General features: G+C 40.5%; 1 protein-coding gene and 1 pseudogene across 1 annotated transcript; both read right to left on the minus strand.

Annotated features, from left to right (window-relative positions):
- Nucleotides 1-1,162: 1,162 nt before the first annotated feature.
- LOC144635220 (uncharacterized) lies at nucleotides 1,163-18,550 on the minus strand. Its single transcript, XM_078494311.1, has 6 exons — nucleotides 18,005-18,550; nucleotides 15,053-15,342; nucleotides 14,611-14,725; nucleotides 11,083-11,119; nucleotides 9,888-10,020; nucleotides 1,163-1,942 (listed from the first exon to the last, which is right to left on the minus strand). The coding sequence occupies exons 1-6, from the start codon at nucleotides 18,102-18,104 to the stop codon at nucleotides 1,442-1,444; spliced, it is 1,176 nt and encodes a 391-aa protein (XP_078350437.1). The 5' UTR covers nucleotides 18,105-18,550; the 3' UTR covers nucleotides 1,163-1,441.
- LOC144635609 (uncharacterized) lies at nucleotides 7,272-9,344 on the minus strand (annotated as a pseudogene).
- Nucleotides 18,551-18,997: the final 447 nt, after the last annotated feature.

Below are 18,997 nucleotides of genomic sequence, written 5' to 3' on the forward strand. Positions count from 1 at the left end.
GTCATTTATACGATTACCAGTACACTAAACGTATGTGAGGTATATTGTTATTGTTACTTATTTTCGCGGGTACTTAATTTCGCGAAAATGCAACAGGAATATTTCGCGAGACTTAATTTTCGCGATTTGGCCAAAAATACGTAATTAGCATAAAAAATACAATAGAAATCGTTTAGAATTAATTTTCGCGGGTCTTTAATTTCGCGATTTTTTGAAAATCGCGAAAATCGCGAAAATTAAGTCCCGCGAAAATAAGTAACAATAAGGTATACATATATTTATACCATGCCATAGAAAATACAGCCAATCAGAATACAGGAAAGCCGTTGTATATTCGACGGTATTCAACCCAACCTTCCCATCGTGCGCTGCGATCTTATTCTCGATGAAATTTAGTAAGCGTATTTTCTATGGCATGGTATAAAATAGTTACACAACACTTTCTCGTGGTATACTATGGAATATCCCACTTGTCACTTGTATTTTCTTCGTATACACACTCGCCTAAAGGCTCGTGTGTATACCGAGAAAATACAAGTGACTCGTGGGATATTCCATAGTATACCACTCGAAAGCGTTGCATAACTAGTATATATATACCTGATTGAAGAATCGTTGACCCATGAAAAGCATAAACCATGAACGATGCGACCCAAATGTTTACTGTGAAATCAAATAAAATAGTCGTCGTTTGTGACAGAGTAAACATGATAATAAGACAGGCCGGTTCCATACATCACCCGGGGGGGGGGGCACTCAAAAAAGTTTTATACGGGGAGGCTCCGCCCCGAGCTCTGACCCCTTACCCTTTTATATACCATTTTTGACAGAAATTGTACCCCTTTCGTATACCTTTTACTGAAAAAGGGTACCCCTTTCATATACCTAAAAGACATGGCATAGACTTAGAACAGGACGTTTTCTTGTCATTTTCACGTAGCGCTTAATACATTAAAATAATACAGCCGTAAATTGCGTCTGTTCGAAATATTTTAATTAAAGGTCTTTTTAAATACCTAAATGACAGATTTCCATACCCTTTCGTATACCAAAACTTGTAAAATCCCTACCTTTTCATATACCTTAAGCCTGAAAAAGGTACCCCTTTCGGGCGGAGCCTCCCCGTATAGGCCATCATAGGGAGTACCCCCCCGTTTACATCACTCTCCAAGAAAGAAAATATCTTGATTAACAACAAAAGGAACATTACTAAACTTACCAAGGCTGTCTACCCATAATACCATTGGGTCTTATCGTTCATGGTTTATACTTTTCACGGGTCAAAGTTTCTTCAATTAGGTTTATGCGATTATCAGTCCACTTAACGCGTGTGAGATATATAAGTCAGCACCAAATCTAACTGTAAGAGTCTCCCCGTTTATAACACAAGACGCACACAAGTGAGAAGACATTCATTAAGGTGAGAGTAGTTCATTTCTTGTCACTGAACCAAAATATACCCCATGGCTTTGATAGAAACATTCGGAAATACAGCCTCGTTTCCACACGTACTGCCGCGCCATGAGTAAGTACCAAACGCAATCCTGGTGTCGCATGATAAGCAGTCATTCTGGTCGTTTGCTATGATACCGATTCTTGCTTGACCAAAATCATTGATGCCAGTATCAAAGTTAAACCCTTCCAAGTTACACTGCGTCTGCAGGATGGCCTGGGAGCCAATCAGCGTCTTCCACGTGTTTCCTCCCAGTGAAGTAGCGCGGTATTGCCCGTCAGCGATCAGTGAGTACAGAGACTTGGCCTGCTTGTTGATGACAATGAAGTTGTCCTGTTGGTCGATCTTCATACCAAGACAAATCTTGGAGAAGGGTGTGTTCCAGTAGGTAGGTAACTTGGTCTCTTGTAAGTCAAACCCAGACTCCCCTCCAGGAAGGTTGTATTCATTTTTATCACTCCAGTACGTCGAGTCATATTGAAATGTGGTCTGGGAAAAATATAAATAAATTTTTGATAATTCACTTCGGAATTTATGACAAGGGCATAATTATCCCCTTATTGTTGATCCCAGGGAGGGAGGAAGGAAGGAAGGAAGGAATTAGGAAGGGGGAATGAAGGAATGAAGGAATGAGGGAAGGAAGGAAGAAAGGAAGTTAGTAAGGAATGAAGGAATGAAGGAAGGAAAGAATGAATGAAGGAAGGAAGGAAGGAAGGATAGACGGAAAGAAGGAAGGAAGGAAGGAATGGAGGAATGAAGGATAGTTTCCCAAAATTTCTGTTCCTTCCCGTGTGCTGGTAAAAATCTCTTTTATGTAGATACGTCAATCTGCTTTTAGTCGCTTGTTGTGATAAAAAGGCACTAATATTATACTTGTTCTGTGTTTTGTTTCTTCTTGTTGTGAAAATCTGTTTTCAGAGAGCGTTTTTAAAGAAACTATGGGGCAATGAAACAGAAAGATAGGCCCAACAGTTCCCAATCTTGTTATTTCCGCAAAGTCCGGGAAATCCGCCGTAAAATAAATAATCTACCAACTAGCCAACTGCCATATCAAACCGGAAGTTGAAACAATTTCTAAAAAGATCCTAGTAGTGTGGAATTCACGGATATTGCGGAATTACTTGCCAAACTGTAATATCAAACTGGAAGTTCAAATCCTTTCGAGAAATGCTCATGTAGGGTGGAAATCACGGAACTCACGGATTCTTACTTATATATAATAACATACATAAATATATTATTATTATTATTATTATTATTATTATTATTATTATTATATAATAATAATAATAATAATAATAATAATAATAATAATAATAATTATATAATTATATTCTTTATAGAATAAAATCCGTTAAATCCGTAAAAACCGCTGCAGTGAGGAAATATTGGGCAACTGTAATGTGAAACTGTAAGTTGATTTGCTTTACCAGTGATATCCGATAAATCCGTAAAATCCACTGCTTATAGAGAATATTATCAACTGGCCAACTGTCAAGTCAATCTGTAAGTGCTCTTTTAAAAATCTGTGATAAGGGCGGTTTTCACGGATATTGCGGAAAGGCACGACAAATAAACTTCTGTTTTCTTTAGCTTGTTTTCTTGTAATAACTTTTGCATTTGTGAATTTTACTGTCGTTTCAGAAGATATTTTAGCGGAACAACCATTAAAGTTCCGAGAATGCTGTGTTTTTTACGGAAAGATCAGTCTATACACATTCTCTAATTAGGTATTCTCTCGTGTACAACATTGTTCCAACAATACATTTTACCAGTGTTTTTTTAAGTGTTAACTAAAGCCGCCATACCGAAGTCTTGATTATAAGGACGCATTTGTTTCATTGTTTATCTTTGCACAGTGATCTTGACCTTGAAATAAGGCAATCAGCCTCATCTGCTAATCGAGTCACAGCTTTTGAGCTTAAATGAGCGTCACTTGTTTCATAAGAAAAGGGGCTACCTAGTAGTTGTCAGTGATATGAATGCCTTTCATTAGGTCGTTTGTTTTCGCTGTTCGCATGCTAATAGCGAGTGTAACTCTGGACTTGAAATGATGTAATCGCCAAACAATCCTATTATCTAGATGAAGAACTGTTTGAGAAAATTAATGCGATGAACATGAGAAGAGTATTTTTAGATCACAGCCGTTGACGGGCCGCTCCAAAGTCATTGTTGGACTCAAAATACCCTCATACATTCGTTAACCAAATTAGCACTGCTTGTTTTCTCTTTGCATTTTGTGCGACTTTCAAATTATTCCCCGTGATATCACAGCTTTGAATCGTATAAATAAGAAGCATCATGTTCTGGCCAAATCATTGTCAACATGAACAGGACCAGAACTAGACTTCCGTGTAGACAACTAAATAGTCAAGCGATAAAGAGTTCGGTTTTATGCTACATCAGCCCAATAGTTGCTGGGAAGTGCAGTATTGTAAGTGCAAAATGCGTTTGCAAAATTACAGAGGAAGGATTTCAAAGGGCGTGGAAGAACGTGTGCAAGATACGAGAACTTTGCGACGAGGCAATTTTTGGTGGGTATTTGTTTTCCATGCGTTCTCGCAGATTTTTCGGTTGACGAAGAAGTGTCTCACTGCTTTCTAATTTCGTTTGTCTTTTACTTTTAACAGGAGTTCAAAACGTGGCATTCTTTTTTTCGGCAATAAGTGCACAAGGACCTCAGAAGAGCAGGGGAAAAAAGCAACCAAGCGCCGTGGAGCCCGAAAGTGATGACAACAACGAAGAACTCCTAACATCAAGTCAAGTTGCCAGCAATGCAAGTCAAGAGTGGCTTTCGAATCACTCGACTGTAGTAGACGAGAAACTTCGTCCCACAATCAACTATTGGATAGCATTAACTTCGCCAAATGGAGCCCCGGTAAACCCCATCCACATACACCGTGCGCTTTTAGATTGTGACGTGGAAACTACGGCAACTCAGGTACACATGGGCTTTAGAAGTGTTATAAGACACTGATTTCTAGGGAATAAAACAGGATAGATCTTGCACGGTATTGATTTCTTACTTAATAGCATACCGTACTTAGATTGTAAATCCACTGATATATGATTACAAAATAAAATGACTTATGCTCACAAAACTTGAACATTTCGATGAGCTTTTTTTTATCTAAACGAACAAAGATATGATCAACCGTAAAATTATAAATGGCGACTAATCATTTCAAATGTAACAGTAGATGCGTTAATTGCTGACACCTAAATTTCTGTCGTAGGTGCCCTGTTACGAAGGCAGAGAATCAGCGGCAATGAAGTCATTGTACAACGTTCTGAAAGATCATAAGAACCCGATGATACAAGACTTGGTTAATTCGTCCTATGAACATTGTTGCACAGAAGAAATCGAAATGTTGGTTGGAGACGGTGATTTGTTCGATAGTGAAAACTGTGGTACAGAGAGCGCCGCCAGAATTTGTCTTGTAAATCCTTCATTTAACACGGTTGTACAGCATGCAGTGAAAAAGATGGAAGATGCTAAGTTTGTGATCGACCAGTTTGGCTTTAGCATTGATCATCCAGACAGTGCACCAACGAACGATCGCGATGAAACGAGGCTTTCAGATAAACTAACGGTGCTAATAAACGACATTGGGATTGCCATGAAACGACTTGAATACGCATTGTACCGTGGCAAAATTTACAAGAAATGTCCAATGGCCAAATACACGTTCGCTTACAAGTGTGAGGTTAAAGCCTTCATCAATTGTTTAGCAGCCAACGAGTCATTCAAAGCGAGACTCTTGAAAGACATGAGGAAGATCATTGATGTTCTGGCCGACCCCGATTGTGAAGTAATCCGTCCAATATGTGTCGATTACAACTTGATTGAAGTTAGTGAAGGCCAATGCTGGTCCGTAAAGGACAGGTGCTTCTTATCAAATCCCATCCCAGAAGAGAAAATCGGACTTGTCACTCCGAGAGCGTTTGCAAAGTACGATCCGCGTAAACAACCAGATGGAAAGTATTTCAGGGAAATTTTACAGACCAGCCTGACTGAAGTCGAAATTGGTGCGTTCTGCGAAGACTTTCTGCGACTTCTGAACGTCAACAAGAAGTGCCACAAGGACAAAGTGCCTTGCCTCATTGGCGATGCCAACAGCGGCAAAACAAGTCTCTTCCAGCCAATCCTAGGCTTAGTTCATCACAGCAACATCGCCACTGTTACCAAGCAAAGAGTATTTAACAAGGCGATGATCTCTAAATCTACTGAAATCATCTTCATCAACGAGGCCTCTACGTCGACCATGGACATCCACGACTGGAAGATTTTGACGCAGGGAGGCTACACCGCTTGTGATGTGAAATATCAAACAGCAAAATCTTTCATTAATCGCTGCCCGATGCTCATCACTGCCCAAAGGAAACTTCTGTTCAGTGACGAAGACCAACCTGCCATGGATCGACGACTACGAAATTACACTTTCAAGAGCCTTGCAGCACCAAAAAAAGAGCAGCTGACTGGCTGAGGAAACACCCTATGGAATGTGTCGTCTGGGCCGCTGAAAACGCTCGTAGATTGGAAGATGAAGACGATTCGTCAGCTTCTTCGGATGAAGAAGACGATATGGAGAATGAGGATGGCACCCTGCCGCAAACCGAACGAGAAGCTCTCAGAAAGATGGTGCTCGCCGATGTTGTAATCGACCCTACTCAGGATAGTGGTGACGAGCTAGAGGATGTCATGGAGGGTGAGCAAAACAGCGTCGAAGATCACGATGACTCGAACGAGTGTCCAAGCATTGCAGCTCTGAAGAACATCATCGTGGAGTGTTCTCCCGTGTCGATAAGACACCGACAAGCCGCTAGAGTTTTAGAAATGCGCTTGGAAGAGAACGCCAGATTGGAAGAGTGGCAAAGGCAAGACTACGTGAGAAGACAGGAGCACCTTATCAGACGCGGAGTAACAAGAGAACACGTAGAATTGCTACCCGAAGAGGCAACAGATCCACTGCCCACGCCGATTGTCGCCGATCTATCCGAGTTCAGGCGACAAGCACTTCGAGACGAGTTGGTTGCGCGACGAAGGAAAGCAAGAGACGCATTCCAGCTGCCTTGGCTACAGTCGACAGAACGAGAACTTCACGAGACGACAACAAAGTTGCTGCAGGTAGACCTCGACGGGCAAACGAGAGCGTCTCTGGAGGCTTATCAAGATGTGCTCCAAGAAAAGCTGAAGAATCATCACCAGAATCTTGGCTTCAATCTTGACTGCACCATCGCGTTGGAAGAGAGAAAGAGAGCATGCGTCGCCTTGGGAATCTTGAGTAAAGAGCACAGAGACCTGGTCAAAACCCTCTTTCAGACCCTGCCCACAATTCAAGAGGTTGGCGAGCCATCGGGAGTGACCAAGGAGAACGACGCACCGCCTCTATCAGAAAAAGACGGGAGCAGTGACGAAGAGAATGCCATTTTCATCACACAAGTGCCAACGTCGCAGGTCGGCGAGCCGTGTGCCACGCCAGTCAGAAACACAGCTCCAGTACGTTCTTGCTCAGCCCCTAAGAGAAAGCGAAGGCTCGCAGCTAGCAAGGAAGGCAATTCAGGAAAGAAAGCTTGTAACGACATTAGGAACTATTATATTTCCAGTCAACGTTGATTTGTATTTATCGCTCACTGAAAGCAGTTAAGTTAAACAAAGTGAAGTGATAGTCGTGTAAACCTTAGGCAAAGGAACATTAAACTCTTCAGACAGTGCATTGCAATGTGGTTGTCATTTATTTGAGACAAGTTTACCCCTTTCATGGAATTTCAACTCGTTTTGCTTAGGCAAAGTTTCACGTACATATAGCAGAGTTCTTTAGTTGGTACACTTAAGCGCTGTAAATTTGAGTCCAGCCCTTTTCTTCAGAGAATCTGCCGATCTTTCTTTTTGAAATTTGAAATCGGAATCTCTCAAAATTGCCGTCCACTGTCCATATCCATGCCTGTGAATGCCTTTCTCGAGAAACTCGTCCTCGTTTGCAGTGAATTTCAACACCGAGCGGTGATTTCTTTGAATTCGCAATTGCTTTGTGGGCGGGGAATCCGGTCTTTCAAGAAGCGCGCTCTTTGTTTCTGTTGTTTCGACTGGTGCTTCAATACTTGCGGTTGAACTGCTAAACCTCGTTTGCACTTCTCTATCCACCTCCGAGCCTTTCGTGCCTTGTAGCTTTTGTAGACACTCGTGAGCCTTGACAGCAACTTCTCGCGATCTTTGCTTTTGATAGTGAACTTTCGCAACGGCAGAACTGTGTTTTTGGTCTTCTGACAAAATTCTTTGCTCCTTGCTTGTGAGCAATTCGAAGCTTTGCGTTTCCACAATTTGACGATAGCGCGTTGGGTGAATGTACTTTCCGATTGCATCGAACACTAGTTTACTCATGACGTCGCCCAATTTACTGTGCTGGCCTCCGTTTCTAGTGACAAGTACGAAGTCGCACTGGGGTTTCAGCAGTGGCCTTACGAAATTGATGTAGCTTTCGAGCACCTGCATGCTTGCATCGGTCAGAATCAATGAGTCAAATGCATATTTGCTGGCCGTCTTGAACTTTTTCTGTCAATGAATCCTCCGTTTACCTTAGCCGCTCTAACCATGTCCACTGTCAAATACTGATATGTCATGGGCCGAGATCCTTTCACCTTGATGAACAAATACACCGCAACAAATTTCGTGGAAAATGTTAAGTCCGAAGGATTCACTTGACCTGGAAGGGTTTTGCACGTCTTTACAGTGTTCTCGAAACGAGGCAAATGAAATGTGACGACTTCTAACAGTTCCTCCATAGTCGCCCAATGCCCTCTAGCATCCAAAGTTTCAATGTCTAGATCTTGTGTCCATTGCAGTCTCATCATCTTTGCAACCGTCTTGCGTGCTCGTTTGAGGTACAGCTCCGTTGAAGACAAATTTCGAAGAACTGTGTCAGATGCGCCGTTTATTTTTCTGAAGTCGATTAATTCGGAGATCGCATCAATGTAGCCCAATCGGCCACCGTGTCCGAGCTTGCATTCATCTTGCAGGTAGTCGATAAACTTGAACAACAAATTATGTGAACACAGGCTAAAATCGAGCACTTCAAAACTTAATTCCTCCTCGTCTTCGCAGCAAAATTTGAGAAATTTGAAACACCTCTTGACTATCTGCTGGGCTACGTGATCTTTCTTGCAACCTCCACCACGTCCAGTTAACCATCTCGTGAATGATTCGCCAATTTTGCTGGAAACGGAAAATGAAGGCAAAACTCTGGCAGTTTGTATTGTGATCTCACTCGATTTAACATCACTGGCACCTTCTTTTGCGCATGCAGCGATTTCTCCCAGGTCAGGTTTCTCGTCAAAGTAATAGAACCAACTGTGCTTGATATTCACATGTTTTCTGCACCCTCTCTGACTTTGAAACCCATCATGGTCACACACTTGTATTGGGCAATGAAACAATTGATCGATTTCATCTTTTTCCAAGTGAAGCCTTTTCGGTTTGGGCGAAGCTCCATCAATATTTGACCAATTGATTTTGGACTTCTTGTTCATTTTGCCCTTTAAATACAATGGCCAAAACAATCTCCTAGATTTGAATTTTTGCCAGAAACAAGGAACGAGTGAAAAACTAAAGGAACTTCATTCATGTTTAAACTTGGCAAGGCATGCCTCTGCTTGCCTACCTTTATTACTATTGTGCAAAATTCATGACATGTTGAACTTGCCCAAGCGGGTCTATGCGCGCCCCATTGTTTGTCTTCATTTTAAAGAACATTTTAATTTAGGAACAAAATGGACCAAGAAGTGAAAGGAATTCGGAACTGAACAGTCCTTAATTCGTTCCTAAATGAGCAATTTGGGAACAATGTGTTCCACTCACAGAAAGGAACTCGGAACAAAACAGTCCTAAGTTATCAATTTGGGAACAATGTGTACCATTCACAGATAGGAACTCGGAACAAAACAGTCCTAAGTTATCAATTTGGGAACAATGTGTTCCATTCACAGATAGGAACTCGGAACAAAACAGACCTAAACTATCAGTTTGGGAACAGTGTGTTCCATTTAGATTTGGGAACTCGGAACAAATAATTCCTATTTTATCTTAGAGTGAACGTTTTGTTCCTAAGTTTATAAAAATCTGATCCTCTTAGGTTCAATAGGAACACAAAAACAAGGAACAATCGATATTAAAGGAACGTTCCTTATGAAAAGATCGGAACATGCTACAAAACTTAAAACCAGTTAAAACTTAAGCAAAGATTCAAGTTAAAAGTCAAAAAATGGTAAGATGCACCCTCTAGTGAAATGAAAACAATCTTAAAAATTTGATCAACTTTAACGCACTCAAAGGCAATAAAACATTCAATGAAAAATATTGGGAAACGTTAAGGAAGGAAGGAAGGAAGGAAGTCGACAGTTCTTTTGAAGATCTAGGACTTGCACGTTAGCTGAATACCTTGTTTCCGTTGATCTTCATGACAGGCGTCCATCCACCACCTCCACAGTCTCCGAGGTCATCCGTCATGTGACAAAAGACCGGAAGTATAACTGAACCCATTTTCAGCGGATAGGCTTTGTTCCCGTCAGCCCTGTAAAGATTCAAGAACTTTAAACGCTTCAAAACGGAAGGTTTAACAATAAGGCGCTTCGTGGGATTGTAATATGTTACCATTTGTTATTCCCAGATACGTATACCAAGCAAACCTGTCCCTGTCATGTACTAAATATCTGATTTATTGTATGCTAGCCACGTGAGTGGACAAGAAGAAGTAAATTGTACGTTGTGATTGGGTAACCGATCGGGCAAGATAATTATATGTAGCCCGCTCGGGATTACCCGTTGCCTATTGTGCTGTTCTCAAAACGGCTCAATTCTGTTCAGCGCAACGTCTTTGTTTTTGTTGTCAGTGAAAAACTCGCTTAATCTTTAGAAATTTTGGGGGGGATTTGGCCAAAGAAAAGGACATTTGGATAAGACTGGGTGTGTTTTCGTTAAACTGTTTTAAATCGGTCAACATTACTTCATCCGAACATGTTTGGTCAATAACCTATAAAAAAATAATAGATTCAGACATTAGGTCGTGAAGAATGATCGTCCGGATGAGAGTAGTTCTGAGAAGAACTGTTGTTGGTGACTGACGTTTCGACAACCTGAGCGGAAGTCATCTTCAGAGTCAAGTGAAAAGTTGTTGTTAGTCGATGTTGTTATAAGTCTGGTCCGTTGATGTTGATTGGTCAGTTTAGCCGTGATGTTATTGGCTGTAAGACTCGTGTAAAGTTTGTCAACAGTCCTGGGTTCAAACCATTTACTAGATTCAGACATCTCACTTCATACACCAACACCCTTATAACGGGCCTAAAATTGTAATGAAATACAGAAAATAAAACGCATCTAAATAGCTTGCTTCTTGGAATATCTTGAGTAGTTTGCTCAATCACTCGTTTGGAAATATTTTTGTAGATAAGTTATTCCACGTGATATATTTTGCTATGTAACTCTGCCAACAATTCGAAAGATCTCTGTGCAGGGCATTTAACTAAATGGCAAAATGAATTCATCGCGTCATTTCATCTAGTTTTTCTTGAGGACTCCGTTATTTTGCCAATGCTGTGCCGTATAAGACTAAAACGGATCTGGCTTCGCTACTTACAAGTTGTTGTCATACAGTTCCTTGCAGGTCCTAGCCACTAAGGAGGAGAAAATAAGCATTATTTTAAATATATACGAATTTTAGTTCAATCTTCGGTAGGTAGGTATGTCATGAAAAGATGAGAAATAAATAATAGAGTTTTCAAAATTCACCCGTTTAAGAAACATTACCGTCCCCTTGCAACCACCATAAACAAGACAGGTTCAAATTACAGTGGAATCCAGATCTTTTAATCCTCAAAAGGAAACAAAAATTGGTTCGAGAAATAGGGGGTAAAATTGTTAGACTAAGTGAAGCAAATTTGATTTTCTTCTTCTTCTGTCTTACTGCCCTACACGCCATCGGCGCTAGGGGCAGTGGTGACAAAGTTCCTCCACACATGCCTGTCACGGGATTTCTTCTCGATGTCTTCCCAGGTATAGTTTAGGGTTTTCAGTTCAGTTTCTACCGTCCGTCTCCATCCTCGTGGTAGCAGCTTCCTTTCGGTTTTTACCGCTATCGCATAGTACGAGTCATCGACTCTGGAAGAACGTCACAACCATTTGCTGAAAATTTCTTTGCCGCTCAGTGTTTCCGTAACATTTTTCTTTTTGCTGATAGGCTTGTTGGCCCTATGCAAACCCCCTAACCTGGAGGGCCGGTGTGCCAGCTTCGTCTGGCCTCTCACTCTCAGACCTTTACGGGAGTTATATAACTCCCGCCGTCATAGCCCTGGAGATCCTAGGAACTCTAAAGCTACCCCGCCACGACAAGGCGCCAGCACATGGGGTAGGAAGCAAATTTAAGGGTAGAGAACTTCGGTTTGAGTTATTAGAAAGTACTTTTGGTCGAGGCTCGAGAAATCGAGGCTTCGAAACACGGTATTCCATTGTAAATGCGATCTTGGTTAGGAAACAACGATCTATCGCTAAAGACGGTTACTCTTTTTATAATATCTTTAGACTGCTTGCAGTCTGTTTTTCTCTCGAAATCACTGAGGAAGTGCGGGGTGAGGGTTTTAAAAGGCGCGCGAGGAGAGATTGGGGCAAGACAAGAGTACGCGAGGAAAAACCCTTTCATGTCCATGCCGCTGTTTGCGCTCGCGTTATCAATATGAAACCACGCGCTCGTTGGGTCGGACCCTAAGAAAAAATACCGACTACAATTAGTCTATAATATCTTTTAAAAACGAAAACCCATCGAACATTTTTAGCAACTTCACCTGCTTCCCTTGTTGGACAGAGTTTGAATGATAGGTTTAAGTTTTTTTTTAAATTTTTTTTTCTTAGTCAGGTGTCCACAATTAGTAGAGGGGACTTTTCCCCTCAGCTAAACATTTTTAGACACGATAATAAAGTTATTATTATTATTTCACATATGGAATGGACGTGTATGCCTTCGGATTCTCCTGGGTTCTTGGTTGCGTGTTTGTTTTGTTTGATTCGCCAGCTGACTTGATGGAGCTCTCGGGATAACCGTTAGCTTTTAAGTCATTAATAACGCGTTGTTTCTCGTTTTGTCTTTGCGCAGTAGTTGATGGAATGCACTTAGCTCGGTCCATTAAAGTCTTAACGACGGCTCTCTTGCTTTGCGCTGGGCTGTGTGAATGGAAGTCTAAATACTTGCTCGTATGTGTGGTCTTGCGGTATACACCCACCTCGATCTTACCATCCTGATTAACGGTGTTGTTGGTGTCCAGGAAGGCTATGCTGTTCTTGCCCATAGTTGTTGTAGGCATCTCCACTGTAAACTGAATGTTGGCGTTTATCGAGTTTAAGTCACCTCCATATCGTTCAGCGAAAACTTGAGGGATCTGACGATTGGAAAAATCATACACAGCTGACTAAAGGGCAGGTCATGGATCTACTCTCCTTTTTGCTGCACAACAGCTATTTTGTATTCGAAGGAACCCAATACCACCAGGTATCGGGATGTGCCATGGGATCGCCAGTCAGTGCGGTGATCGCAGAGCTTGTAATGCAAGAAGTCGAAGAGAAAGCGTTAGAAACTTCGACCGTTAAACCAAAGTGGTGGCGCCGCTATGTCGATGATTCGAATGCGTGCATTAAGAGCGACGGTGTTGAAGCTTTTCACAGCCACTTAAACTCGATAAACGCCAACATTCAGTTTACAGTGGAGATGCCTACAACAACTATGGGCAAGAAAAGCATAGCCTTCCTGGACACCAACAACACCGTTAATCAGGATGGTAAGATCGAGGTGGGTGTATACCGCAAGACCACACATACGAGCAAGTATTTAGACTTCCATTCACACAGCCCAGCGCAAAGCAAGAGAGCCGTCGTTAAGACTTTAATGGACCGAGCTAAGTGCATTCCATCAACAACTGCGCAAAGACAAAACGAGAAACAACGCGTTATAAATGACTTAAAAGCTAACGGTTATCCCGAGAGCTTCATCAAGTCAGCTGGCGAATCAAACAAAACAAACACGCAACCAAGAACCCAGGAGAATCCGAAGGCATACATGTCCATTCCATATGTGAAAGGAGTGTCGGAGCGCGTTCGACGGATTTTGAGCCGCGAAAACATCAAGACAGCGTTTAAACCAGTACGAACGTTAGGAAATATCTTCAAAAAGCCCAAGGACCGACCGAATAAAGATCAATTGAAAGGAATCGTATACAAAGTGACTTGCAGGATATGTCCATTTGCATACGTTGGGGAAAGCAAAAGAAACTGGAAATCGCGGGGAGCCGAACAAGCCCGGAACAAACGGAAATATCAACTCCGCGATTAAACATGCAGAAATCGGCCACGACATACATCCAAGTTACGCCGAAATTCTTGAAACAGGTGTAAGCAGCAAGAACGAAAGACTGTTTCTGGAATCCTTGCATTCCTTCCTCGACAAAAACACTATAAACGAAAGGGCGCCCTTCCCAAGGGTTTACGCATCGCTAGTTGCTCCCCAGGGGGACAACGAACAATAACGTCGATGTAGCTTATTAGAATTCTGCGAACCTTGCAAAATTCCATCATTCTCTGAAGAAGACCGCAGAAGGCGATCGAAAATTTAGAGTATCGTTTTATATTTTTAGATCTGTTGTAAACATTTTTATATTTTAAGCTAAATCTATTTAATATGTCATACATTATGTCATTAAGTAATAATACAATCTTGACAACACTGTAGATACTATGTTATGCACACTAATACAGCTCATGCAAACCGTGTGACTTACGGTTTTTGCTGTACTGAACCCCACCTTTCAAGCTAAAGCGGAAAGTTAATCATTAACCGCCCAATTTTAAGCTTCTCAAGCTTCTTGTTGGCTGAGAAAGTGGCACGATATTTTTGAGCCAATCAATGAGCGTAGTAATGCAAAACCCAAGTTAAAGCAGAAAGCAGATTACTTTCGACACTCAAGTGAAAATCGCTCTATAAAGCGCTTGATGCTTACATGAAGCAGCTCAGAAAACACAAATAACTCCTGATTCTAGTATTTTACCGAGCAGGTGTTCCAGGCCGAAGATTATTAAATACGGCTTAATTTAACAAAATCTATTAAAAAAAACTGTAGTGTACCTTTCTCACAATATTTTCCAATGAGACCTTTTTCGCAAAGGCATTCAAACGTGTCATGTTTGTAGTTCGGTAGACAGGTTCCTCCATTTTGGCACGGTGAGGAAGAACAAGGCGACTGAAGAGAGAAGAAATAATTTATCGTTGAAACAATGCTTGGCATTGTTATGGTATATATTGGAAGCAAGGCATCAAACCATAACAAACAGGAAAAATAAAGATGTTTGTGGAAAAAACAGGCTTGAATAGGCCATTTCCGAATTACCCTTTGCCCCTGTTTCAAAACGAGTCTACGTGCGAAAGAGTTTGATTTGCATGAAAATGGTCCTGTAGGTGAAACTCATTTTCATATGAATGGTTTCGCACTGACTCATTTTGAAACATTTGATTGCACTCATTTGTAGTAATTTTAAGTAATAATAACGTATCAGAAAAAAGACCCTACCATAATGGAAAGGTGATGCGAGCCCTTGTTTTCTTTGAAGTCCTTAGCGTTTCTGTACTTGTCAGAGGACAGTAACTCGCACCAAAGTTTCCCATCGGCTCCTTTGGAGGCGGCCAGGTTGACAGAAAAGCACAAAGGATTACGGAGGCATTTGAATGTACAGTCAAAGTCGTCAAAGGCGGTAAATGTTCCAACCCGGATCACCTTCAAATAATGAAACTCATCCAATGAAAACAGACGCCATCTTAACGTCTGAGTAGAGACATCCTCGTGTTCCACATCGGTACTTCCTATGGTGAAAAAATAATATTCTTAAATTTTGAAGATAAATTTTTCAACAATGACACGAGCATGGGACAAAGAAAACTTCTGAGTCCCAGAAAGGAATCGAACCCATGGCCTCCCAGATACCGGTTGGGCGCTCTAACCAACTGAGCTACGAGAGACTCGTGGAGAGCTGGGCCATTTACTAGGTTGATATGTGACACGCGTCCTGTATACTGCTAGGATCAGCAGTATGCAGGTAAGTTTTTGATAGTTTTTTGATAGTATCTGGGAGGCCATGGGTTCAATTCCTGTCGGGGACTCAGAATTTTTCTTTGTCCCATGCTTGTGTCATTGTTGAAAAAATTCAATAATTTTTTGAAAAAATTCATCTTCATTATTTATCACGGGGCTTAAAATTTACCATCTTTATGATTTACCACATTCTTAAATTTTTAGCTAAGACTGTTTTAGAAGAATTTTGGCCCATAACTGATAACTAGGTGTTTTATTGGAGAGATCACGAATGGTGTTGTTTGTATAAATTACAGCAGGCGCTATATCCAGACTGGGTTCTTAATTACGCCCGGAGTTCGAAAGGCCATAAGTCGTCCCCACTCCCCAGAGCAGCTTGTCCCTCTTAGCCGGCGAAGCCTGTGCACGAGAAGCAAGTGGCTCTGGCCATCATGTAAATGTAATAAAGGTTCTAATTGTAAAAAATTTTGGTCCTAAATGTAATAAAGGTTCTAATAGTAATAACTTTTGGTCCTAAATGTAATAAAGGTTCTAATTGTAATAACTTTTTGTTCTAAATGTAATAAAGGTCCTAAGTGTAACAACTTTCGTTCCTAAATGTAATAAATGTTTGTAGTGAAATAAAGGTTCGGCTTAACATGAAATCATGCGCGGTGCTAAACACAACGGTTCAAACGATCGAAAACTTCCTAAAATAATGTACTCTAGTGTTAAGTGATCGTTCACGTGTATGACGTTTCAATAGGGAAAAACCCTTTTCCCGGATGTAGGTTGTCATGTGAAAAGTTGCTTGCTTCATAACAAAATTAATTGCTCAAAAGAAACACAGAAAGGCTAAAAGGGGCATGGATGGGCAAAAGTCGCGAAGATTAAAACGCCGATTGCGTTCGGGTAAACTTAAAAACGTCGGCCCGACATTTTTCAAGTTTATTTCAATTTGCAGGAGTGTCCATTTACAATGCTCGAAAATCATCCTTGTTTGTTATGTGGCCGTGCTTTTACCAACAAATGACTTTTGCTCTGCCAATTTGAAGTTCAGAGCTTTTAATTAACGAAAATAAATAGAATTTCGTAAAATACCGTGACCTAGCCCCTCTAAAATTTATCATATTTCTTTGTTTATCACTGTAAGTTAAAACTGTACAGTGAGGGTTTCCCTTTACAATCTATCTTCCAGTTTAAAAAAGAGAAATATTGAACCCTCTATCAACTTTTAATCCTTTTAAGCGTAAATCAGTGTTCGAACAATCCGGCCCAGGCTTTACATTGTAATTAAAAATGAGATGGCCCTTCAATCTAACATAGTGAAAAAAAAAATGTTGCACTGCCCACAAAGTAAATACAGTGGAACCCCGATATAACATCCTCGATATATTCCCGGTATAACGATGAACATTCCATGTCCCGGCTAAAGTTACAGTAAAATGTATGGGACAGAACCCCGATAGAAAGAACTTCGATATAACGATATTCCCGATATAACGATAAGAATTTAGCGGAGGGAACGTAAAATCTTCCCCGATATAACGTTATTATCAGTTCACCGTCACAATTTAAGCACAACATTAAACTTAAGACAATAACATAACAGTAATCGAGTTATTTCTAACGTTTCTGACAACAGCTTCAGTTTATACAATTATACATGTATAAGAAAATGAGACTGTATTCTAAGCCTCTTTATCCAGTAAAAAAGTATATGTTAGGTTTACCCCGATATAACGATATTTTTGGTTATTTTACGGCCATATCGTTATATCGGGAGTCTCGATATATTGATTCTTCGATATAACGATATAATTTAACTGCTCCCTTGACGTATCGTTATATCGGGGTTCAACTGTATATCTGCACAGTAAACTAAAGTTTGACAGCGCTTTGGGCCTATAAAGACAGATATGTCTAACGAGAATGTACTGGTGTTGGTTTGTTACCCAAAACCGTAGGGTACAGGTAGTTTCTTCCCAGGGAATCAGCGAATTATTTCTACAATTAGAATCCTACAAAAAAATGCCGCGATAGCAGTAATTACTCATCTTTAAATACTCCAATATATTTGTGTGCGCCCGGCTATGGAACCTTAACTTATGGGCCGATGTTTTGTGTGACTCCCTAACAACAGGCCTTCTAACCCGACATTGAGTTCTTCACGTAAAAACACATCTCTTGCAAAGAGATTCGTCCTTAGTGCCGTGTAACACCTGTCTTTAAGGTTTGACTTTCTTAGTTTTTTTTTATTTTTCCTTTCCCGTTTTTTTTTTTTTTTTTTTTCTTTTTTCCCTTTTTTTTTTTTTTTTTTTTTTTTTTTTTTTTTTTTTTTTTTTTTTTTTTTTTTTTTTTTTTTTTTTTTTTTTTTTTTTTTTTCCTTCTTTTTCCCCCCCCCCCCCCCCCCCCAGGTGAATGTTTTTATAAGCCAAAGGTGAATAATCTAACCTGGAGAAGAGTTTGTCTTGGTAATCAGAGGAAACAGCAACAAGAAAACGCAACAGAAGGAAACAGCAGTCATGATGGATTTCTGACGCGGGGAAACCATGTGTCATTTGTTCGACTTGTAAAGGATATGAAAGTCAATATATAAACTGCTCGTAATAAAGAGTTTCTACCAAGTGATGGTGACTTTAATTAATTGGTAACTTAGAGAGAGAGCTATCTTTTGTTGTGGTTATTAAATAAATGTTTTTGTTTTTTTTCTCTGATCGGCTAATTGCACCGGACCCCACGTACGGATAGGCCTTGGCGGATTGTGCTAGCATAATTTTTGGCATAATTGGAGCAAAAAAGCATAATTTGTTAAACGAGCACTGCCACTGCATAATTAGCAAATTTTAGCACTTTTTTTGCTTCTTGGAGCATAAATTCATAAAATTTAGTAAATAGGGTGTATTTTCTACAGCAATAAATTAAATTTGGGTAGTATGTTCTTGCAATGCGTGTTTTAGCTGCGCTAATAGTAGTACATGTATTGACTTTGTTCTGACATGCTTAGTTACAAGGCCTCTAATTTAGACAGCTGACGGCCGAGACCGTGCCATAAAACACAAATAAATTTACAACAACAGTTTATTTGAAAAACATCATAATTTGGTGTCGTTATTGCGCGCCTCTATGTACAGCCGAATCTACGTCATTTTGTGAGCATAACTTCGGAAATCAGGAGCATAATTTGGGAATTCTGGCATAATTTTGGCATAATTTGGCAAAATTTCGAGCACTGTTAGAACGGACCGCTTACAGCGCGAAATCATTTTGCCGCGAGTCCAATGAATACATGAAAGGTTTGCTCTCCGAAATCGAAAAAGCTGCTCACCAACTTTTGTAAATGTGAATAGACAATAAAGCAGTATTTTTAAAATTCTTATTTGCTTTCGTAGTTTCTCGTTGTTTGTGCATTTCGCAATAATTTTCAGGCCCTTGCGGCTGATTTAA

This window comes from Oculina patagonica, chromosome 13, assembly GCF_052425735.1.
Source record: "Oculina patagonica isolate OP01 chromosome 13, crgOcupat, whole genome shotgun sequence".
Lineage (NCBI taxonomy): Eukaryota > Metazoa > Cnidaria > Anthozoa > Scleractinia > Oculinidae > Oculina > Oculina patagonica.